This window comes from Phalacrocorax carbo, chromosome 20, assembly GCF_963921805.1.
Source record: "Phalacrocorax carbo chromosome 20, bPhaCar2.1, whole genome shotgun sequence".
Classification (NCBI taxonomy): domain Eukaryota; kingdom Metazoa; phylum Chordata; class Aves; order Suliformes; family Phalacrocoracidae; genus Phalacrocorax; species Phalacrocorax carbo.
In genome coordinates this window covers 7,861,882-7,886,967 of record NC_087532.1, presented here as the reverse complement: position 1 = coordinate 7,886,967, position 25,086 = coordinate 7,861,882, and the positions used below count along the sequence as shown (strand labels likewise).

The window sequence follows — 25,086 nt, the reverse complement described above, 5'->3', positions numbered from 1 at the left end:
GTTAGTTCCTTCCTCTTGTCCTCCTGCCGTTGTTTGTCCATGTTTGCTTTGGTATGGTGCAAACCCCCCACCTAACCCTAGTTATGGGCTGTAGGAACTACAGAAGTACAAATAACAGTTAATACTGTTTCACACTCTGAAACATGGAGAATCTGGACAATTCAGACAACTGCATTTTTGAAGTGTTTCAAATTTCAGGGGGAGGTAATTTCTTAATTTAGCTAAGCCAACTTACCCTATCCCAAGAGGAAAATCTCCATGCTTGCACCCTGAATGTCCTCAGCGTGCAGAATGAAATTATTTACCAGCTGAAGAAGTATGAATATCAAAAGGTTCATTAAACATTCCAGCTAATTTTCTCTGGTCTGTAAAATTTGGTTGGGAAGAAGGGGTGGATGAAAGTGGTTAGGCTTTTGCATGGTCAGTGCTCAGCTTTCAAAACTGTACACGGCGTGGAACTAACTTACATATTACCGGGCCCCTTGAAGGGTGAGTGATTCTCATGTGGGCTCATCAGTAGCTGGAAAAATATTTTTCCTGTGACACTTTGTGCACTTGCTCTGTCCGTTCAAGCTGAGGGTGGGAATTTTATTCTTGTAACACTTCACTGCTTGGTTTTCAAGTAGGTTTCTGACTTTTTTTTTTTTCAAGTGAGAGTCATCAGTATCTATTTTATTTGCTGATTTTGCCCAAAATCTGTTTTTGTTAGCTGCTAATGCCAGTCCTACGTGTAGTTAGTGGGATGTATTTCACATGCCCACCACCTCACTGGCCTGACTTAGCTCATGCCACAGAAGACTGCATGTGTCTGTGCAGGTCCCAGAGAGCCAGGCACACAAATCCTCTCCTTTTTGCACTGTAGTAGTCACAGGGGAACCAACTGTTTGGTGTTAGAGACGCCAGGTCTCTAAACAACATGGTACCAACTCTTGGGTCTCTTGATTTCTGTGACTGGCAGAGGGCACATGATCAAAACTCAATTAAGCAAGACCAGGGCCTCTGCAAAGAACCCAGAGCTGTTGGCCACGTGTGGGAGGGGAATCAAAAAATCCAAGGGCTTTTCAGTGTCTTCTTGAATCACGACTTCATGTTGAAATGAAGCTATTTCTTAACAGAAAAAAATTCTAATCAAATACTTTGAAAACAAAGCAAGATTTTTCAGGGCAGCTGAAATATTTCTATTATCTCAGATTAAAATCTTTTGATTCTTCATTTAAAAAAACAAACAAAGAAAGAAACAACAACAACAACAAAAAACCCCAAACAAAAACCCAACAATAAACAGCCCAGTCAAAGAGAAATTATTCAAGGCTATCCTGAACCACCCTACCTCCCTGGATTTGGAGGATTTGACTGTCAAACTGGAAAACCCAAGATCTGCACAGTTCTAACCATAATAGATGTAGTGACAGAAATATCTGTTCCCACCTGTGCCTGACAGGCTAAAACATTACTCTGCACATATTCAGCCTCTCCATCTGCTAAGGGCAGAGCTCTGCTGTGCACACCCTTCTGGTTTCACGATGGTGGGAAATGTTTTTGACTCTGCTCCTCATCTTGAATGCCTAAGCAAGAAGTAGTTGTGAAAGGTTTCAGCTTATGCGGTGTGCCTGTCAGGGCACAGTTGCCTCATAGGATCATAATCCAAGAGGAAAAGAGATTCTCGTGAGCTCCTGAAAGATCCCTTGTTACATTTTAAAATACCTAAAGAGTGAAGTCATGTATCCTAAGAAATACTTGGCAGATAAAACCCACAGAATATCATGCATTTATAGCTACCTACCTCCTGAAAAAACTCCTCTATAGGGCTGGAGACCTTGAAACTTCTGTCGTGATCATGGACTCATGGGATGGTTGTGTCCTGCCTCCATCAGGGCTAAAGGACCTGCTCAGCACAGCTCTGCTCTGGGGGTGGGATTAGCCTCCCCCCCACTCCTTGAGGAATTGGCTTCTGAGACTCCAGGTATTTAATTTGGGTAAAGAATGTTCTAACCTTTACTGGAAAAATAAAACTTCAGAGATGTGATCTGAGTGGAAACGGAGGCTGTGGACATGATGTAGTCTTCAGAGAGCCTAGCTTGGCTCTGAGCTCAACACAGTTCAGCTCTTGTGGAGTGAGCTGCTGCTTTTATTTCAGCTGGACATGTTCACTCTGGAACCTAGTGATGGAAAGTGTCAGCAGAGGAAAACATTTTGTAGCCAGTGGTAACAGGCATGAAAGAGCACCAGTACTTCTATCATGATGTTGTGCGCACTCTTCTGGGAAAGCATCTTGTTATAGTGTCAGAAGTGTTAAAAAAATATTGCTACTGGGCTTCAGTGTCCCATCAGCAAAACGGGCACTTCTGTCGCTCGGCCTGTCACTCTGGGCTGGAAGTTTTGCTCGCAGCACAGCTGAAGCTCTGTCACCGATGGACGCCTTTGAGCACCATCATGTAATAAACAGCAGCCTGTGAAGGGACAGTGTATTTGCTCATTTATGCATACGCTACACCTGCCCTGAGGCAAATGTCCGCCAAGCAGGAGGTAGGATGTGGTGTCCAGCAGCTGAACGCAGGTCTGGTTTGGCTGTTGGGCTCCTGTCCAGTTTGATTCTTGAAGAGAATCCCAGGACCTGTGGTGGAAGCTATCATACAAGCCTGGATGACTCTTGTTCTTGCTGGTGGTCAGAATAAAAGCAAAAAGACCCTGAACAGTTACTGAGACAGCAGGTAGCAGATCTGTAATGGTGTCTTTTTTTGGCTGCCTTGCCCCTAGCCTGTGCTAGCACAGCCCCCTCACTCATCGACCTCGTCTTGCTCTGAGCCACCTCCTCCCCCCTCTCAACCCCAAGCTTATTTCCCGGCCGCTGGAGGTTTTAATATTCAAGCCGTACCTTCCACATGAGCTGTGCTGAAGAGTTGACATGTCGGAGTTTATTGATATCACATCGGGCTGCGCAGGGCTGTCAGCTGCACATTCAGCCTTTAGCGACCCCCTAAGGTGCGGGCTCTGGCAGCTCTAAAGGAATCTGCACAAAAACGCCTTTTTGTTTTGTCCAAGGTGAGACAATGCAAACAGGGCCCTGCACCAGATGACAGGGTTGATAAAGGACCAAGCGGTGCAGGGATATCTTTCTTTCTTTTCACTCCTTCATTCAATCCTTCTTTCTGTCACTTGCATTCTCTCCTCCCTATACTTTTCTTTCTCCTCTTTCTTCTCCCGGCTCGGCTAGCCCAGAGCAGCAGAGACAAGCAGAGGGGTTCAATTGCAGGCGAATGTCACAGTCCAACTTCTCAACACATTTTCAGCAGCAGCCGGAGTTGCTGTTGGCCAACTTGATGAAGGGCATGCTCTGCTTGCGGGTCCTTTTCTCCCGGAGCTCTTTACAGTCACGTACTTTGGTGTTTTCTCTGTGGGCTGAAATTAATGTAAAGCTGTAAGTGTTTGTGTGTGTTGGGAGAAAAGTAGGCAGGGGAGGGGTGCAAATATGGAGAGAAAGACAGAGGACCTGGCAGAAGTGCAGTGGAGAGAACAGGAAAGCAAGTGAAGTGAGAGAGGATGTATGTATATATGCACATATGTATGTATATTTGTAAATAAAAAAGCATAAGGACACAGGAAAGGGAAGGAAGCAGAAGAGGGGCAAACGAATCAGACATTCTCCAAGGACTACTGCCTTAATGACTTCTGCTGCATCCCTCTGTTTTCACAGACACGGTAAAGGCCAAAGTAAAGGAAGCAAAGTGGTTGCTCGTGCCCGCTTTCGCACACCTCTTGGCTTCAGGCGGTCGGTCTGACATTCAGATAAATGAAGCAGGGCTTGCAAACAGCAGGAGGAATGTGTTTCTCATGTGTGGTTAAGTGGTCTCTGGTGCCTCATTCTCAGGGGCTGGTTTTTCAGGATTGGGAAAGGTTTATGAGGTTAAATTTGTTTATCTTTCCTGAAAGAGTCTTATATTGAAAGGTCTTTAACTTGATGTATCCAGCCAGGGAGGCCCAGGGCTGGAACAGCAGAGGAACTACAGGACAAGATTAAGGGCCGTTGGCAGAGCTATATAGGGGTTTAGGATGAAAATAAAAGAGGGTGTTGCAAATTGGGATGGAGGAGCAATGGTAGAGCTGTGCAGGGACCCCAGGGTAAGAATAGGAAGGCAGCTATCAGCCAAGATTGAGATGTGCTGGCGGAGCATGTGGGGCCCAGAACTGGAACAGAAGGGGTGGCAGTACTTCAAGTACATGAGCAGAGCTGTGCTGGGACAAAGCCAGGGGTAGCAGAGGTTGTCACAGACGACAAACTGTGAAACCTGGATTTGTGCACCTCGCTAGGATGACATGGCATGTCTGTGCATACATGACATGCTGATGAACACGCTACACCAGGTGGATTCCAGTCCAGGGCTAGAGAAGGCTAACTTTTGCTTAGTTATTGCCCTGTGGTGCTTCTTGCTCAGTCAGCTTTGAGAAAATTAGGAAGTAAAAAGTACTGGAGTGGGTTAAGGACAGGATCGGAGCTCGCATAGAAGAACACATGTTTCTCAAGATGAGAACCGAGGTATAAGGGCAAAACTGCCCAGAGACACCTGTCATGTGGCTGGGGTCAGCTCTAAGTCTCTCTCCTGTGGATCTGAGTGTTATTTTCACAAAGGTGTTTGCATAGTACAGTGTCTTTTCCATTACAGTATTTGTACCTCTAGGCACCCTCGGAGGGTGGTCGTAACGCATGTGGGGAGCAGTTAGATATCGTATTGTGCTCCGAATGAGGAGGCAAAGTGGTGTAACGGGCTCCTGGAGGTTCACCTCCTTACGATAGTGGCTACGAAGTTACATATGCTTGCTGGTGGGGGAAAACGGGCACAGCTGGAGCACAAGGAGTGGGATTACAGCAAGCTGGGCATCACCAGGGTTTCCTTGCCCCCAGATGTAGCTTCAACCCTGTCGAGGCATGGTGTGAATATAGGGGGTGAGAGTCAGGGACTCAAGCTGAGCACCGGGCCCGGAGAGAGGCTGCGTGCTGGCTTGGGGCCATGCTGTATTGCTGCCCCAGGCAAGCACTAAGTACCTCTGCCAGGAACAGTGCTGAAACAAAACACAGAGTACCAAGCTAAACATGTGCATTTAGTTTTACCCTTTGGTCAGTCACCTACTGTTTTTTCAACCCCAGGTACTATATACACACTAGTCCTTCTGGCCTAGGTAAAGGACCTGGCTTTGTAAACTGCAGGCCAGGTAATCTGTCTTGGGTTTGCCTGCTGCTTTGACTTGTAAGCAAAGGTGGTTATCAAAGGATCAGATCTCTCATCCTTAATGCTTCAAGCATCCTGGGTACCCATGCTCAGCCCTCCTGTGCAGCTCAGACCCTTGAGTGGGACGCGTTTGTGCTGCTCCATCAACTTCCCTACGTCTATGAGAAATTCTTTTAAGGGAACTGAAGAGATGAAGCTCAAAAGAGAAGAAAGCAAAAAAGGGAAAACTCCAGAGAAAGTGAGCAGACCTTTTCTTCTCCCTGCCGCTTTATTCCCCCTGTATCCCAGCTGGTCTCCCTTTGCCTCCCAGTTTTGGGCACGCTATTGATGCTTCTCTAACTACATCGTTTCAATTCAAATAGAGGAGCTAGCAAGCCCCTGCAGTCCCTCTCGTGCAGCCCTCCACTGGATCCTGCGCCTGCCACAAGCACGCGGCTATGAATATTGAAGTGAAAAAGGGGCCTTTTATGGACTTCACAGATGTGCTGGGGAGTTGGGGCAGGCCTCATTACCTCGGGGTTCTTTAAAAGGCCAAACAAAAGCCAGAAGAAAGAGTGTTAGGGGTGGAGGGGGCAGGGAGGCGAGAACTAGAAAAAAGTTGAAAGAAAAGAAAAGACGACTGGAGTTGATGGATATTCCATCTGTTTATGTTCAGGCCAGTGCTGGGAATTAACAAAGGCTGTTGGAGACGTAGGCTGTCTTTCGCCCTCCCTCCCTCCCTATCTTCCTCCCTCCCTATCTTCCTCCAAATGTTCTGGATGATTTGGTTTTGTTCACTACTTGCAAGGAACAGAATATGTTGTGTTTTTTGTGACCATGTGTCTGTGTGGGGGCACTGCAGCTGGTACCTATGCTGCCAGACCCTGATTTGCAGTAGGATTTGCTGGGGCCCTGATGTCTCTTACTACTTTCACATGCAGAGTAGACGGAGCCTCCGGGGCCAGATCCCTCCACCAAGATAAATGTGTACAGCTTCTTGGCTTTTACCAGCACTTATGTACATCAGCAAAGGGTTTTGCTTGGTCTATATGCGTGGCATGGATTATGAAAGAGCATCTGGTTAGGGATGCAATTCCTTCTTCTTTGTGGGCTCGGAAAAGCCCTCCTCTAGCCTAGCTTCCAGCCTCGAGGCAAAGGTATGTTCCCAACCTGAACAACGTTACCTGGAATGGCTGCAGTTGATACAAGGAGGAATGCAGAGAGAGCTGTTGGATATGTTCTCACTCAGTCCAAGTCCTTGTATTGGCAAGAGGCTTTTGGTGACAGATGACTGTCCCAAGGGAACCAGGATGTCTCTAGCTTTTTCTTTCTAAATTCTTGTAGTGCTCCACTTGTAGTTGTGCCTGTGAACCCAGCTAGAGCTGAGCCCAGAAGACAAAGATACTCCTTCAAGGAGATGCAGGGGCTTTATAGTGGAAAATGGATGTGAATTTTGTACTTCTGCGCATCCCAAACCAACACTCTAACCAAAAAGAAGTTAATATTATTTTGTTTAGAAGCGTATATGTATTTTATGGCCAAGTGCCAGGTGAGATACTCCTATATAAGAGTTTTCTTAAAGTCCCCAAACCAATCCATGAGTCAGGAGGCAAATTCTGGCAGAGCTGGGAGGAAAGTAAGTTTTGGGTGAGTGCTCAGGGAAGTAGCACAGCCAGACGTAGGTAAAACTTAACACGTTGCACCACCTTTGAGTCTTCAAGTCCAGCGTGTGAATATGGAGCTCCTCCCGGGTGAATCTTTGGGATTCAGACATGGAGAAATCATCAGCTCCCTCGTTCCAAGCTGGAACAGCTTGTGGGGTTCTCACTGTGGTCACCCCGCTGGCTGGCCGTGTCTTGTCAGCCACGCCTGGGGAGGTGCGCACACTTGGATACCTTCTGCAAAGGCTCCCTTTTCAGCCATTAAACCTCCAGCTTTCCTTTCTCCTTCCTTCCTACAGCTTCTCCTTCCATATATGATCTCACTCATTCAGTAGAGGTCTTGGCATGATGAGGGAATTATCCAGTTGTGAAACACCTCTCTCTTTGACCACCCACCCCATTTTCTATATTTCCCTAGACAGACACACATACTGTCCCTGCCTCCCTGTTCAAGAGCATCGGCTCCACTGTGAGTAGTATTTCCAAGTTGTAAAGCCCATAATGGACCTTACCTCCGTCTGTGGTTTGGTTACAGCTGGCCAGTTCTGTGCCTGAATTAAAAAGAAGAAAAAAAAGAAAAATACCCAAACCTTTCCCTTCTAAGGCCCCCACGCTAATGCTTTGCTGAACACTGTGGTCCCCAGCTGAGCTGTAAATGACTTTTTCATTTTCCTAGGCCTGCTACCCAGTCTGTTTGGTATTCAAGGGCACCCCACCAACAGGCACTATCATTCTGCTTGGGCCGAATTACTTGATTAAAACGCATATCAACTATTATGTGATTCGTTTTCTGCTGCTGCTCCACACCACAGCCTTCTAAACTATGTTAAACTGTAATACAGCTGTGCAGGCACGAGCAAACGCTGGAGAATGGGGAGTTTACAGGTTGGAAAGGGGAGGGAGTGGGAAACCCAAGCTTTATTGTATGTGCTGTGTCGATTATTGGTTTTTTGTGTCTGGGAATGTGCTTGGACAGGGGAAGGGGGGCGAGAGATGAATTTGAAACACCTCTGTCCTCCTTTGCCATCCCACCTGCTGTTGAATAGTTTTGGAGGTGAGCGAGGGTTATTCTGTGCACACATATGCATCCCTCTCTCATTGTGAACTCAGGACTTCATCGTTTTCGAAGAAGAGAGAGAAAAGGGTGTTCTGGTTTTTATGCTGGAAAGAAAAATGAAGGCAGTACAATTCTGTGCCTGCAATGCTGCCACTGTGTCGCCCTTCTCTCAGGCTTTTCACAGTCTTGTTTGCATTTTGATGGGTTTTGTTTGCTTTCTGCCAGAGGGAAAGGCAGATGCTAAGAAGTCAGGGAGAGTTTCAGCTCTTGCTTCTGAAGCCGTTGACTCCAGGGTCCAGCACTGGGGACATGCTCTGTGAATAAACATCTGCATTTTGGTGATCCTTGTTTATCCCACATCCTTTTGGGGGAGTAAAATGCATGAGGTGTGCAGTCCCGCCCTTCCTGCTCCACAGACGTACTATAGCTGAGGTCCACGGCAAGGATCTCAGCTACAATGCAGCTTATTATTTTGGGCCCTCATGACAAGGTACCCACAATCAGGAGATATTTTCACCTGTGAGATGGGTATGTCCTCACCGCCTCATGGCAATGTGGCTCCGTTTATTAAGGCAATGTCAGGCAGCAAAAGCATCATGCGGCAAGTGAAGCCTGCCCTTTTCAAGGGCATTGAGAGACTCTCTAATTGCCCTCCAGCATAAAATAACTTGGAGCTATTTTGTGTGCCTGGAGTTCAGGTACATATGGGACCAGGAAAATGTGCATGTTGGGGCCACCAAGCACGACAGCTCTGGTGTTCTGAAGAAGGGGGTGGGGCTGTAACTTGGGGGTGCTCAGATCTTGCTTGTACCTTCAAAGTGCAGTTTTTCTTACTTTTTTCATGCTGTTAAATCCAAGTCTCCCAGTGGCTGCGTTGGCTTCCCAGCCAGTCACCTCCAGGTCTGGTTTCGTGGTGTGTCGCCGTTGCTCCAGCAGTGTCCGAGTGAGTTTGCTAAAGCCAGTTGCAGCACAAAAGGTACAGTTATAGCTAAGCTGTTCACAAAACCATTCCCTTCCCCCGCTTCATCTCTCCCCTCCAACAGACATTTAATTTTTAGGATGGTGCAGCTGGAAGCAAGAGAGAAAGAGAGAGAGGAAATGAGATGAGAATTACTGAAGGAGAGAATGTTCAGCTCCCCTTTACCCTCTAACAAAATCCGATCCCCACTTTAATGAATGCGTTTTCATGTCTGGTCCTGTCTGCCAATCCTTCCAGACGGCACCAAGGTGCTTCAAGACAAGGCAGCAGGTCCTTGTAGAGCATCAAGGGCTCAGTCTGAGCCTGGAGGGTCTTGTTGTGGCCGATTCCACCTAATCCTGTTGATTAATTTAACTCCAGGGCTAAGAGGCACCCAGAAGCAGTGAATGGAGGTGGAGAGGAGAAAGGCGGAGGGGGAGGAAGGGAAATAGAGGAGTCAAGGGAATGGGGAGAGGGAGGACACATCCAGTCCATAATTACAGAGGGTTTTTCTTGTTCCTTTCCTCAAGCTCCAGTCTACTATTCCTTTCAAACCCCTCCAGAGAGTTCTGCCCAGCTCTTGTTAATTGTATCCCAACCTGAATTGGCAGCATTATTCAGGAATGTGAGTTTGTGAGCCATAATTTACACATTTCCTCATGCTAGAATGGATCCTAGGACAAGCCCAGGCTTATATTTGTCACCTTTCCTACACTATCCTGCACACACACCTGCGCACGTGCTCTGGCTGCACTCATTTCCATGCAGAGAAAGAACCATTTTGGTTTGTTCAGTTTTCCCCAGCTTATCCTCCCTGGAGATGTGGAAGCTGACATGGGTCCACGCAAACCTTCAGCAAGTCCCTTCACACAGTCATCTCTCCCCCCTTGCACAAGCTGTGTTGCGTCTCTGCTCCAGGAAGGTGCCTGTACATTTGAATAGCCCCCCCTGAGCAGAGGGAAGAGCTTATGAATTTGCACACTGGCAACCTTGCTTTCGTTCCCATAATGAAGCCTGTGTCTCTCTATTTCTAACAGTGTTGCAAAGCAAAGAGATTTGAGCAGTTTGGATTTTTTCTTTCTGAGCTACAGAGCAGTTATGCTAAATAATGAAGATAGAATCGCTCTTAAAAAATAAATTATAGTGGGATCGGTGTGTGCCCTGTAGTACATGCACTTTTCTCTTGGTTTTTCCTTTTCTCTGATTTGTCCTCCCGTGAGACTTTTCCCCTCCATTCACCTTTCCATTCTGCTCTTTTCTGTCAGTCTTTAGCCAGTATGCTATCCTAGGGGAGCTGCATATCGGACAGCTAGCTGTTTCCCATCCTTCATCACAACTAGTGATTGGTAAGCCACACAAGAAGCTGCCGTTAGATATTTCTCCACCTTCATATTTACAGGGTGTTCATTGCTGTCTGTGCTGAGTAAGTGTAAAATGCTACCAGTGCATGCTAATGATTATTTCTGTGGCAATAGCCCTGTTGGGCTGGAGGCTGCAAACGGGGATTTTCCCTCTGTTCATACTGCCGGCAGTGTTGTGCACCCATTTTTCACACAGGGATGTGTGGCAAAAATTGAGTGTTCAAGGTTTAGATGAATCCCCCTGGACTTGCCTAGCGAGGGAGCTTCTGTGAGTTACTCCTGCAGCTTTGTAAAAGTCCTCATTGCACAGAAACCTTGCAGAGATTATGGCAGTGGTTTGTCCACCAGGTTTCAGCTGTTTAGGAATGGAAAAGACCTGTTAGATCCTTGAGTTGCATCTTAGGCAGGTAAGGGAGACCGTCCCCTGACAAGAGGGAGTGCATTAGATAATAGGCTCACACTGCAGTCTGTCTCAGCTGAAAGACTTTCTATATTATTTAATGAATCTGTGTCTGACAGCAGCAGCTGCATCGTACTAAGACCAGCTGGTTCCAGGCATGCCCTGGGATTTTTCCTGCTCTCTTGGTTTCATCTTTGTAGTCGGGTTGTTGGAGCCTCGGACTTGGCACGAGGAGCTGTGGCTTCTTTTCCCAGCTTTGCTCCTGACTCACAGGGTGTCCGTAGGTGGGTGACTTCCGCCATCCTTGCCACGGTTGTAAAATGGAGATAATGCCAGTCAGGAGCTGTTTGGAGACTTGTGGGTAGAAAATATTATGTCAGTTTATATTGAAAGATTTGGCTCTCTACCCTTTTAACCCTGTAGCCAGTACGATGGCCAGAACAGTTGTTGGTGCTGCTGTGAGTAAGACAGATTGTTACTTGTGACAATCAGTTGTCCTCTCCCAAAACTTTGTGGCCAAATCAGGAATCCTTAATTAGGAGCATAAAGCTATCGAAGAAAGTTTGGCTGTTTTCCCTTCCAGGCTTTTGCAGCAAAAAAAAAAAGTGAGCAAAGTGAAGTGTGGGAGATGAAACATGTTAGAGATCCTTTTCTAGACTTTTTTTCCTTGCTCGGGAAGGTACTGGATCCCAGGTTTGTTGTATCCTATGTAAGCAGTTGGGCCAAGCAAGTGGACGAGCTGTAGGTAGATGTTACTGCATTGCTATCAAGTGGCCAAGAGAAGAGTTAGATCTTTAAAAAGTAATTTTGACATTGCTGTCACCATAGCATTTGCCAAGCAGGTTGGGGCTTTGTTGGACCAGGCATGAAACATGCAGCAAATGACAATTCCTGTGCTAAAGAGCTCACGGGCTGGAAGTTGTTACTAATCCTGCATACTAACCATACAGAAGTGCATATTTACTGTAAAGAAAGATGCTCAGCTGCAGAATGAAACAACATTTAACTTCGTATATTTTGCTCCCCTTCCTCACACTGGCCCTCTCTCATCCTGGGCCGAAACACACCTCCATCCTTACGTTTTTTCATATCAGGTATTTCCAGAAAAGATACTAACTAATTAAACCAATAATAGTTGGTGACTTAAGTGATTAACTTAAAGAAATTTACTGTATGCTATAGGTTTCCAGATGTGCTTTTGCACAGCGTGGTACTGCAAGGTCCAGATGTGCTTCTACCTGCCCCGAATCATCTGGGACCCAGATGTGGAGGGCTGTTATTTTCAAGTACAGATGTTCCTTTTTCACCACGTGAGACTCTAGACCTTCCCTGAAAATGGACATAACCAAAAACCTAGTCTGGTAACAAATCTCTGCTAGGTACAGTGAAACTCTGTTTAAAATGTGGGACTTGCTGCTCCTCTGAATTAAACACTGAATTTCTCACTGACTTCAGTGAGAAATAAAGGGCACTTGATCTGGAAAGATGAACATGTGTAAGGACCCTGTGTATTTATAAGCCAGAGGTAGAAGAAGGGGAAACCTCTTAAGGTGATGTGTTTGCCCCCAAAACAAGCCACCCATACCCCTGCAACAGAGTTTCTCTGACTCCAGCGCAAATGTAGTTAGCTGAGTTCTGACACCACATCCTCCCTGTGAAGCTCCAAGACATAAAAGCCTTTTTTTTATTGCAGCGAGCTGAATGCAATGGCATTTTTGGTGATCTCAGTATAAACAAGTGAGCTCCGATGGGATATTTGCCTCATACTCCTCAAACCGCCGCCACTCTTGAGCAGCTGTTGGGGAAGTCACAGCTGCCGTTCCCAGCTCTGAAAAGAAGGCGGCAGATTTTTGGATGATGATAGTATAGAAGCTGAACAAAAAGAGGGGACTGAAAAACACTATTAGGAACTTTAGGGAACTTTATCGTCCAAATGAGCATATGGAAGTCCTGCTTTAATCCTCAATTAGCAAAGGTTTACTCAAAAGAAAAAACATTTCTCTGTGAGCACAGTGTATAAGCAGGTCTGCCTCAGTCTGTCTCTGCAGTTATTCTGAAAGATAGCAGTCAAGCTTGCTAGGGAAAAAAAAGCATGCACGTTTAATGTCTCCTATTTTCATGGCAGAGAAGGAAAAGGTGACAGAGGCCAGATCTCTCACCTAGCTGAAAGGTTTCATATATCATATTCTTCCCTCTCTGCAGCCATGAACCAGTGGCACATTTTTCACTGTCCAAAGGCAGACATAAAGTTTTGGCCTGGCTGAGATCTTCCATACATCAACATCTGCACCACAGGGAACCGATAACCCGCACATCGCACATCTTTGAAACCCAAGCTTTGCTCCGTGAGACACCTCTGGCAAACACTAGAGTCACTGCTAACGCTGTTCTTGGTGTGTCCCTCCTAAAAGCCACTGGGTCTGACTGTAGACTTGGTGAATATCAGTGCAGTGTCTTCTGCTTTATCTCTGGGCAAAAAAAAAAAAAAGAAAAAAGAAAGATAAAAACGGCTTACTTAGTCCAGCCATACTTCGGTTTGATAAGGGCCTCAGGAGACAATAGATGTGGTCCAGAGCTCAAGGCATGGGGAAGAGAAAGGCAGAGGTCCACAGCAAGTGAAGGTGGAGGAAGTTACGGACCAACTAGACATTGGTAGAGAACTTTCATGGCATCTCAATGCTGTAGGAGTCTGGCCTTGTGCAAAGCTCCTGCTGAAATCTGCGAAGTTAAGAACTGTATCCTGTGGGCAGCCCAACCCAGAGGTGAAGCGAAGTTGAAAAGGTTTTTCCCAGCTGTAAAAATTCCTAATATTTCTTTTCTTCTTCCTGAGGTTGTTTAAAAAAATTGGAATCTCAAACACTGATACTTGACAAAACACAAGAGGAAATTAGGCTGCACAAGTCAAAGTATCATGTGTTGAATTTTTAATGCACTTATTTCAGCTTCTACATCTTTGCAGTGTAAAATAGGCAACTCTGAAACACAGTAATTTCTAATAAAAAATAGTAACTTCTTGAAATAAGTCAACAACTGGAAGTTCTTTCACTGTAACAATTTGAATAGCGGACTTTGAACCATCCTTTTCCTGCAAGCAGTTCCGATTCTCGTAGCTTGTCTTTTTACAATGGGGGAAAAAAGTAATAGGAGGAAACTACAGAAATAGCATAAAACTGGTAGATGTATTGTACATGGACAGAGTATTTGTGTTGAGGGACACCATCACAGCAGAACTGAGGTTACTTTGCGGGGCTGTTTAGTTCTTCCAACAGCCTTTCTCCTTATGGCTTTTTAACCTCATCTCCCATTTCTTTCCCACCCCAGGTAACAGGCTGGATGAAGGCTCTGACGTCGAATCCGAACCAGACCTGCCTTTGAAGCGCAAGCAACGCCGCAGTCGAACCACGTTCACCGCTGAGCAGCTGGAGGAGCTGGAGAAGGCCTTTGAGAGAACCCACTACCCAGACATCTACACACGAGAGGAGCTAGCTCAGAGAACCAAGCTCACCGAGGCCCGAGTTCAGGTAAGGACTAGAGCCAGCACGTGGCAAGTCAGCCTGGTGGCACAGCTTCTTGTTTACCTTGGGGAAGGAGATGGCAGTGCCAGGGAGGAGGGTGTCAGAAAGCAGTAATACGGATGCGCCTTTTTTCTGGGGCCACGTTCACAAGGATCTGAGCCTTAAATCCAGTTCTGCAGGTTCCCACGTTCCCATGAATTTGCAGATACGCCATTTGGATTTGGCCCATTGCAGAGGTGCCATCTGGAGGGCTTCCATCCAGGTTGGGACCAGGAGCCAAACCTTCCCTAACTTGGCAAGGCATTTAGGTCTCTGTTTTCTGTTGGAGGAAATTCCTCCATTTGCCTAGGAGGAAACAGTGTGTGTGTATGTTTGTATTTGGTGTTTTAGGAGAAATCACACCATTTACCAACCTTGCCCAGGGGAGCAGATCATATTTTGCAAAGTTTGCAAGTTCTGTGTGTGAATTTTCATAAAACTTTTTTTCCCTCGATCTCCAGAGAGCACAAAAAAGGGCGGGGGGAGGGAAGAAGAGGGGAGGAGCAGGAAGGGAGGGTTTGGAGCCGGGGGACTCTGACATCTACACGATTAATAGCCCTTGTGGGAACTCCACACAGAGACCCTTATGTCTTCCAGATAAAGGCTGGGTCAGCAGTGTGTGCAAACACGCAGAGGGATAAGGAGTGTGAACAGATCGGGGGGTATAATAGAGTCCCTTGGGGAACAGGAAGGAAAGGGGGAGGGATTGGGGATTGTGCTGGGTTAAAGAAGTGAAATGGAGACCCCAGCAGTCCATCCTCCGTGTGGCCAGTGCGATTAGGTTTCAGGCTAAGCACAGGGGTCTCAGTGCATGCAGCCGAGAGTTGAATCGCATGCACTGAGAGAAGAGGGAAAGAGTACTCCAGGCTTGTGACAGGGAACCAGTCAGTCAGCTAACCAGCTCTCCCAAAACAAAACAGGCTTATTTTTTGTTCTGTGGTTCTCAGGATAATGAGCTTGATGTGCTCAGAAGCCAAAACCACCAAAAGCTTTTGCTGTTTTCCCCAGATGTCTGGGAGTGGAATTTCCCCCCCACACACCTGGGACATTCACTGGTTAAAGACTTCCCATTAGCCTTCTTTCCCAAAGAACCGCTAAGCCAGTTGCAGCACTGCAGCAGATGCCCTCTCACCTCCCTTCAGCTTTCTCCTGAGAGGTACTGTATTTTCCTGAATCCATCATCCTGCAAGATGTGGCTACAGAGAGCACAAAAAAGGAAATCTAAGAAACTTTAAACTCATTCTAGTTTTGATCTTAGCCAAAAGATTGTGCCAGAGTGTTCAACAGTAACAGCGTTAATTTGCTAGCCATGTAGGTTCCTAGACAGATGGGGCCTGGAAAGTGGCTAATTTAGGTGACTAAGCTACCAAAAATTGGGAAGTATAAATTCCCACCTTTTTGTTTTGCATATTCTGTTTCTAATTGGTCTTGCTTGCTGTAGATGGATGTGACATGTTAAGGAGGAAATAAAAAGAGATGTTTCTGTGGCAAACAGATGAAAAAAAAGGAGTTTCAGGGGAGCACAGAGTTTAGGTAACACCTTTTTATGAGGCGAGAGAAACCTGTGCTGCATGAGCTGGGATGTGGGAATGCTGGGGAGAAGGGGAAAAGCTCTGAAGCACCAGGGAGTGCAAAAACCAGAGGCAGTTTCTCCCTTTTCCAAGCCCCTCTGACCTCACTGTGACAAGGCTTGGGAGAAAGGAGGGAGGTGAAAACAGAAAGGGAAAGCTAAATAAATAAATAAAGAGAACCTTTCCCTTGTCTCAAGCTGTGATCTCTGAATCCCTCTATTTGCTCCCAGGCAGCTTGCGTGGAGGTTCCTGCCAGGGCTCTAGTAGCAGCTGTTCTCCGAAGCACATTCCTGATGGCTTTCTCATTCCGACATCCTGGCAAAGTCAGCTTCTTCCCACCACTTTTAAGCCTGCCGCCCCTTGTAAAATTTTCTGGATATCAGAGCAGATCTTTTACTGGCTCTCGGGACCTACAAACATTAGTCAATCAATTTCTTGTGGAAAAAAAAAAAAGCCACACACACATCCACACATGTACCCATCCAGCAGGGAATCTTCTACTACATTATAGTCTTAGTCCTGTCTCAACAGAGTTTTTAAGGCCAAGAGACGTGCTTTGGATTAAAGATGCCTGTAATAACAGTAGGGCCAGCTGAGATCAGGGTTTCTGGATGTTAAGGGCCATGCCAACATTTACCCATCTATCATGTCGCAGCCATGGCTGGACAATCCCTGGATCACACCCAAGTCTCTGAGTCACAGCTCAGGTGCTGCTAGCGGGCTTTATTACTGTATCGTATATACACAACCTCCCTGCACTAGAAGCTAGTTTTGCTAATCGCCTTACAGGCACTGAACAAAAACAAGCAGGCCTGTCTGTCTCTTTGCTGCTTCTTCCTCCTCACCTCTTTGCTTTACCATGTGAAAGGTGAACTCGCCTAAGTGCCATTCGTTCTCTCCAATACCTGAGTATTCACCTACCATAATCTCTTCCACGTGAAAAGCTGATAGCTCTGTTAAACTTTATTGGCAGGCCTCAGAGTCTGGCTGGTCACGCAGCTGTCCAGCTAAGTGGAAGTTTGACACGTTGACAGCTAATAAAATTCACAAGCTGAACAACGAGAGGGGGTGGTGGTGGTGGGGAGCAGTTCCAAGCTCCGGTTTCTCATCTGCTAGGAAGATCATGGGAGGGTGAGCAATATTTTTGCAAGGTCACTGCAGTGCTTGTGTGGTTGAGACGCAGGATTCCAGCATTCAGACCTCAACATGCCCAAAGGTACGAGCCATTAAAAGGTTAATCCCAGATTGAGCATAGCCAGGGACAAGACTGCCACGGATTTCCGGAAGGATCAGGATTACAGTGCCAAATCCATGCCCAGCGCGGCCACCAGTGGAAATTCCCACTGACTTGTTTTTGTGCAAGGCAATGTCTTGACTCATGTGTCGACACTAATTGTCCAGTACCGAACAAATTCTTGCCCATCTGCAAGCTGCTATTTCCACCCTTCCAGAAAACAAGCTGTTGAATGCCAAGCGTTCATGGCTTTAAAAATTAAGTCTAACAGCTAAGCAATTCACTTAGCTAATTTAATGGAAGCTTTGATTTTGATCTTGAATGTATTTTGGGTTTTTACACCAGCTTCTGCAATTATCTAGCTGATGATGTCAAAATTTTTATATGGTAAAAAAACTGTAAATGGGATTCTGTGATAATTTTGAGACTTTTCTCCCTGGCATTTCTAGAGAAGGAGCATTTTTTGGAACAACCCTTTTCTCACAAACAGTTTAGCTTTGGCAGTTACATTGTTTTTCAACAGGAAAATAGTTTTGTCAGGAAATTCTTGTCTAGGTGTGGAAATGACATCTCAAAGCAACTCTAATGTCAAAAGGGACGCCAGGTACATCAGTCGTGGGTCTAGAGAGTTGAACATAATCCTTCTGCCAAACGATCCCATTTGTGGATCTGTTTTCTTGAATGTGTTGCATTTTTCAGGCTAGTTACCTACAACCTCCTGTGCTTATCTCCATTTTTCACTTGAACAATACCAACAGAAAGAAATGGGAGGTAGAACAAAGCAGTGCATACAGCCAAATTGTCCTCGGCTCAGCACTGCAATCCCAAGTCACTTAGCAATTTGTGCGCTGAAAATGTTTTTCACAAAGAGACTTCGGTGCCTGGGTTCCCACACAAGCAGCTCATCTCCATTTTTCCTGGTGCTCTAATGATGTGGCAGGCTCCAAAGAATTATCTCAAAAAGCTTTCCCAAAAATCTACCAAAATTTATTCCCAAAACATAGATGGCAGCTTTTGCTTCTCAGCATCACCTGAAGGTGATTCAGATGGTCACACCACAAGCAGCTGGTCCAAGCACGCAATACTGCTAGCAAGTAAGCTAATCCTAGTTCCTGTGGTCTGGGCAGTGGGTGCTTTCTGCAAATAAATAAGTGCGAAGGGGTGGGTGGGTTGTGATGCTGATGACTGGTATTAATCCCCAGGAAATTCCAGGCACTGAGAAACGGTTATTTCAATAACAAAATTAAACTAGGCAGCAGGAGTCGCAACCCAATGCTTTATTGATCATTTTTATGATGGATACCATTGTGGTTTCTGCCTGGGAGAAAATGGATATTTCATTTAATAAAAAGGCTCAGAGCAATTCTGTCTCTGAAATCTTGGTGCATTTCTAGGCTACTCACATAATATGTATTTTATGACACAGTTTCAAACTGTAGTAAACAAACAGCCGTATTCTAGATCATGCTGCAGGGGCTCAGACGTGCCAAATGGAGCACCAGAAAAGAAACTCCTTTCAATTTTGCTTGAAAATTTTCACAAAGCAATTCTGTTCTCTGGGCGAAGAAGCTGAAAACCACCATATGCCAGCAGTACTGTGCAGTCTAGTTTCCAAAAAAAAAATGGATTTCTCAGGAACTTCTCAAATATCTGTTGTGTGCTAGTGGGGACCCTGGTGCTCCTTCAGCAGCTGTTGCTGTGGCCAAAGGTCTGTCCTGTTCCTTGAGATGTGCTCTTTGAAGAGGAGGGTATTATACGGAGGGACGGTGTGGTGGTAAGCAGGTCTCCCCCAGCTCTGAGCATTAACTTGAGTCATGCAAAGCTGCTGGAGCCTAATGCTGTTTGCCCGGTGTTTTGCTTCCCAAACTCTTTGAGATGTGTCCAAACTGGCTCTTCTGAGGCAATCCCCCTCCCTTAGAGGTCAGCTGAGAATGTTTTCTTTCTTCCTGAGGGTCTGACTAGTTTACATTTCTTGTGAAGAGGGCTGCGATGAGGTTATGACACAACAGCTGCCCTGTGTTTTTGGCAGCAGCCGGGGCACTGAGAGGCTGTGCAGAGGAGCCGGCAGTTGGGGCTCTCGTTGGCAGAGGCTGGCTTGGCACACTCATTTTCCACGGCACGGGGCCAGCCGTGCTCTAGCACACCGGAGCGTCCAGATAGATGGCCCGCGGCGAGAACAACCCCTGGCACTGCGGCAGCCGGTCCATGGGAACCGTGGTGGTGCTACCGCTGTGAGTGCCCAGGCATGTTGAGAGAACAGCGGTGTGATGCCAAGCGGCATCCAGCTCCCCGGAGAGGCCGGGACCAGGGTGGCATGCTGTTTCAGCCAGCTTTAAAGAAGCGGCTCTGCAAGGTAAAGCCAGCAAGGGCTGAATGCAGCTGAGATGGTGAGGAGGGTCCAGATGCTCCCCTCTCATGTCTCATGGAGATCTTGCTGCAGAAGGATGTTGCTAATGAGACAGAGATTGGTTGCAGTCTTGTAGCATCACTTTCTCTTTGCTTAGCGCATCGGTGCTTGATGTGTCACTGCATTGCTGCTGTTCTTTCACTTCTTCAGCCTGAATTAGAAAGAGAAATGCAACTGGAATAAAGAAAAGAGTAACCCATTGCATGCTTGCCCCAGCTAATATGCTCAGGATAAGCCCTCAGCCAACCTACTAGTCAATAATAACACTAAGAATAAACAAAAACAGAGAAGTGAATTACCAGGTGTCCAAATCACAGCAGCAAGTAATTTTCCACCTGAACCCTGGAAAAGCCAGAGATGATGTCTTAAAATTGCAAGCACGTCCTATGTCCATATCTAAGGGTTTGCTTAGAAAAGCATCAGCACTTTTAGTATTCGTTGTAGAATTACAGTAACCAGCCCCCTTGGAAATAGAAATGTCCCACTGACAGAGGACATAGTCCCAGCTGCGTAAGCCTCAGGGCATCTTGCTGGAGAGAGTCAGCGCTATTTCATTAAGTATATTATACTTTACTGAAGATGAAAATGATAAGCCTAATCCTGTAGTCCTTCTTGCAGAGCATTGGTTGAAATCAACACGAATTAATATAAACTTCAGGACTTGCAGCATAATTTGACAAGACCAGCTTGGTTTGTACATGTGGGGCAGGGAATCGGTATGAAACAAATGGAGGCATTTATGACAGAAAGTGCTCCTTTTAGTTTGCTGGCTTCTGCAGATGGAGGAATCCATTCAGTTCAGTCAAAGATGGTTTTTAGATAAAATTGTGGATTTTTGTGATGAGATGCAAAACCTGGACCTGACTTTTTTTGATTGTTTGTCCTATTCTGCTTTCCTTGGTCTGCTTTGGACCAAGGAGCAGAACTGCCAGCCTCATGGTCACCAGCTGAAAATGGGATCCCCTAAACAATGTGGCAATTTGATTTTCTTACAAAGGAAAGAGGACCCAGAGGCCAAAGCAATGAACGAGATCCCGGTTCCCGGGATGAAGCGGTTGCGTATAACACTGTGCACTCAGCTGGTCTAAATGGAAGTCAGTGAAGTTGCACTGATTTATAGCAGCAGAGTGTCTGTCCCATTGTATTAAAAACAAATAGGACCTCCCAGAGGTTTTATGAGGAGAACCTTTATCACAAAATTTCCAGTCCAACGAGGGTGTGGAGCAAAATATTTCTCCTAACACATTGCCTCTATGCTGAATCTCTGATTCTAGCAGAGCCGCCAGCCAGTGTGTGCCCAGTAAAGTGAGCAAGCGTGCCGTTGCTCTGAGCAGCCGGCCTGCTCTCAACCTCCCCAGCTAAGGAGGCTTTCTGTTTACTGGGACACCAATTAAATAGATTCTGTTTGGTCAACAATAGAAAACATTTATAACAATCAGGAGGAGGGTTTGCTAGGGTGTTTTAATCTTTGAGCCACTTCCCGTAGTGCTTAAGCTATTTTTAAAAGCTCATAGCTTTTTCTTTCGCAAAGAAAATTTTGATAGTGGGAATCAATGTGCTGCTGGTTTGTTGTTAAAGCCCAGCCTATCTCTAGCCAAACGACAACAGTAAGAAATCTACCTCCCAACATCTCATTCACCTCCATGAGGTGTCAACATCAAAGCCTGTTCTGAAATGTTTAAATGCAGCTCTAACACCATTAAGACTTGGCCGTCTAAGAAGCAAGTGTTGAAGTGGGGAGAAAGCACTTCATAAAATATACTACCTTGCAGCTGCTTTCTGACAGCAGTGAACTCATCCTAATGTCTTTCAGCTTCCACAAGTCCCGTTCATCCTCAGACACAGGGTTTATAAAGAGATAAACAGGTAAGTAAAACAGAGGGTTTACTTTAAATTTTATTTTAACAGAACTTCCTCTGACAACTGAAACAATCACTGAGAAGCAGTTTGTGAAATGTAGAGCCAGAAAACGCAACATTTGCAAACAATCATTCAGTATCCAATAGCTATTTCATTCAATGATATCTTTAAAAATTATTTGTAAATATTAGTAACTTTGTTACAGTAAGGGGTAAAGCTGCATCACTGGGCAGGGCTGGATTTGGAGCTGTGAAGCCATGAGTTCAAACCTGGGCTTAGGATGTCTCAGTGTGAAAGTGGACAGATCTACCCCATTTCTCCTGCCTCCTGCTTCTCTGTCTGGAGTATGAAATCCATTAGCAGTTATGAAGTGTTCTTACTGTGATGATAAGGTAGAGATGGCCTTTTGGTTGAGGAAGTGTTTGTGAAATTATTAATTCTTTGACAGCCACTCAAAGGTTAGAAAGAATATTGCAAGAGTACAGTGATCAATATCACGATCAAATATTTCACTGCTAACAATGGTTTGGTTAAGAAAACAAAAGTGGTTTGCAAAACAATCCACATACCACAAACTGTGTGTTGAAATTCTTCAATAGATTGTTATAAATAGCTAACACCTTCAGGAACTGGGGTATGCCAGGAGAAATACAGGCTAAATTTGTTGGATAATCTCATTTGTGAAGAGTCATTTGTTCTGCTCCACTAACCTTGTTTAATATTTATCTTAGCCGTATCACCCACAAGTGACAGAGGCTCGGTGTTGTAGGCACTGAACCCAAGTGTCAGTAGATGCAGCCACAGCCCTACATGTGCAGATAAGCATCTACGTGCCTAAAATCTGTGTGTTCTCATGGGCTTTTTTCCTTATTGTGAAGGAATTCTCTCAGTAGCCTCAGTGATGCTTCTCTGCCTCTGATGCCTGTTTTTGTGCTCTTCAGCACCTGGCAGAGGAAGCATAATCATCACTAAACTGTTGCACGGACTTACAGGATCCCATCTTGTTGTAACATCTCAGCCCTTTCCTGTCTGGGAGGGCTGACTCTCAGCCCCATCTGAAAGAAGGCATTCGGGTGGAGCAGTAACTATCCCTGGTCTCTCATCACTGTTGCTGCTAAACTTCTTCCCCTAAAGCCTTCTGCGTCAGCCTCCGGGGAAGCCCAGGATTTGCACCATTTATGACTAGTGAGGACAAGGCAAGGCACTGCAGGGGTCTGCTCTGGTTCAGAGGAGAACCTGGAGAGGACCTGATCCTGCAGAGTTACCTCTGTGCAACCTGGGAAGGGACCTCATCTGACTTTGGTGGAATGTTTTTGGTGTGCTTGGGTCATAAATGGCCACATGACACCTCTTCCACCCGGTTTCTGCAACCTCTTGGGCCTATGAAAGCAAACACACGTTACATCTCTTCCATTCTGCTGGAAAGCAAAGGCACGACTTGGCTTTTCCATCCCTGTTTCCATTTATGAGCTCATTTATCCCATCTATCTTTCTCCAACATCAAGTCCTGATTAGGCTGAGCAGGAACACAACAGGCTTTCTTTCCCACAGGAGGCTCTTTTTGACCTTCCTTTCCTCTCCTTGTCTGACAAATTGTGGGAGCTGACCCATATCTCAGCGGCTGCGGGGATAATTCAGTCCAGCCCCATTCTGGCAGGCAGCTGTCGCTGCAGCCCTTCTCTGCTGCTCTGCTGCTTGCGAACAAGTGGCTGGGACAACTTGGGCTGGCAGTTGGCAGGGTTGGGTGCAGGCGTTCAGGTTAAATAAGAACCAGCGCTAACCTTTGCCCCAAACCCAATCTGGCTGGGAGGATGGGCTCTTCTGAAATCAGCTGGTTCTGCAAGGCAGACAGTGATTAATTGGAGAGGTTTCTTAGTCTCGCCATGCCTCCCTCTCCAGTCTGTGAAGGTGATGGTGAAAGTGACTGATTGAGTGATGCTCTGTGGTCAACATCTAGCATTCAGGATCCCTGTAGCAGCATACTCACTCACTGAGCAAGGTGCACATGGGACAATGAGGGACTCTGGTCTTATCTGGACCCTGGGCATGACCAGGACATGCAGAACCAGCTTGGATACATTCTTTTAAGTTCTTTTCCATGAGGGCTTTCCTGTATCTATGTCCTTCCCCTCAGTAGAGCTGAGCAGTTTCTATAACACATTTGCTATCTATTTAATACATTCTTTGGAAGAGAATTCACAAGGACGAAAGCCCCAAATGTCTTTAGCAGGTACAAACTGTTGTCTTCAGAAGCCTATATTATACTTCCATACCCTTGGAAAGCAGCACATTTACACAGGGCAGGTATCTCTTTGATATGCACAGACAAATGATCACAAAGAATTTGTCTTTTTAAGAAAAAGCAGGTTTCTGGCATGCTGTTTTTTCTGCTCTTGTGTTCTTCACGCAACCCTTTTCCCAAGTGCTGGCTGTGTTTGTCCCAGCATAAAACTCCACTCATATGTTCCAGCCCCAGCAGCCTCTAGAACATCTCCACAGGCAGACCAGAGGCTTCAAAACTTCTTCCTCTTCCACATCTTCTTCCCACCAGTCTGGTTTTAGCAGCCGTAGCCTTCACCCCAGGCTTAACATGGTGTAACAGGATCCTCTGGCAGGGGGAATCTTTAGTGGCTGATAAAACCTTAACTGTTGTGAAATGAAAGCAGGTTCCCTTTGAAGTGCGCCTCGCGTTACAGTTAGATGCTCTAGCCTCTATATTTTAACTACCAATAAAATGATTTATAAGCATAAAGGCCTGAGCCACCTTTAAGGCGGGGGAAGGGAAAGAATTGCTAACGTCATTAGCTGGAATGTATCTTCTTTATTTCTGTGGGTTATAAATAAGGGGCAGAATCAACCTGTTTGGGCCATGAAATGTCCCTTCCTCTGCACGGGAAGATAAATCCTATCAATTTCTTTGTGGAAGGTTTCAGTGTATTTGTGGTTGGATTCTCCAGCCAGGCTCTGTTAGGAAGCACTATGTTTAAGCATGTAGTAGTGAGTCTCATTTGGTGCATGTGTATTTACTACTATTATCGTTTGTTATTTATTTTGCTATGATCGCAGAATCACAGGATGGTGGGGGTTGGAAGGGCCCTCTGGAGATCACCCCGTCCCACCCCTGCTGGAGCAGGCACCCCCAGAGCAGGGGCACAGGGCCGCGTCCAGGCGGGGGGTGAATGTCTCCAGGGAAGGGACCCCACAGCCTCTCTGGGCAGCCTGTGCCCCTGCTCTGGCACCCGCACAGGGAAGGGGTTTGTCCTCATGTTCAGGGGGAACTTCCCGTGTTCCAGCTTGTGCCCGTTGCCCCTTGGCCTGGCGTTGGGCATCCGGCCCCATCCTCTTGACACCCACCCTTCAGATGTTTATAAGCATTGATAAGATCCGCCCCCTCGGTCTTCTCTTCTCCAGGCTGAACAACCCCAGGTCTCTCAGCCTTTCCTCATAAGGGAGATGTTCCAGTCCTCTGATCATCTCCATAGCTCTCCACTGGACTCTCTCCAGCAGTTCTCTGTCTATCTTGAACTGGGGAGCCCAGAACTGGACGCAGCACCCCAGATGTGGCCTCACTAGGGCAGAGCAGAGGGAGAGGATAACCTCCCTCGCCCTGCTGGCCACACTCCTTTCCATGCACCCCAGGACACCGTTGGCCCCCTTGGCTCCAAGGGCCCGGTGCTGGCTCAGAGTCACCTCGCTGCCCCCCAGCACCCCCAGGGCCTCTCAGCAGAGCCGCTCTCCAGCAGGTCCCCCCCAGCCTGTGCTGGTACAGGGGGTTGTTCCTCCCCAGGGGCAGGACCTGGCACTTGCTCTTGCTGAATC

The 25,086-nt window shown here is 46.4% G+C and overlaps 1 protein-coding gene across 1 annotated transcript in view; it reads left to right on the top strand.

The window, feature by feature from the left end:
* The window catches only part of PAX7 (paired box 7), a 107,866-nt gene that overhangs the window by 35,593 nt on the left and 47,187 nt on the right, over positions 1-25,086 (top strand). Inside the window, exon 5 of the mRNA XM_064470290.1 lies at positions 13,963-14,162. Within this exon, the coding sequence (XP_064326360.1) occupies positions 13,963-14,162 (200 nt within the window). The remainder of the gene's footprint in view (positions 1-13,962; positions 14,163-25,086) is intronic.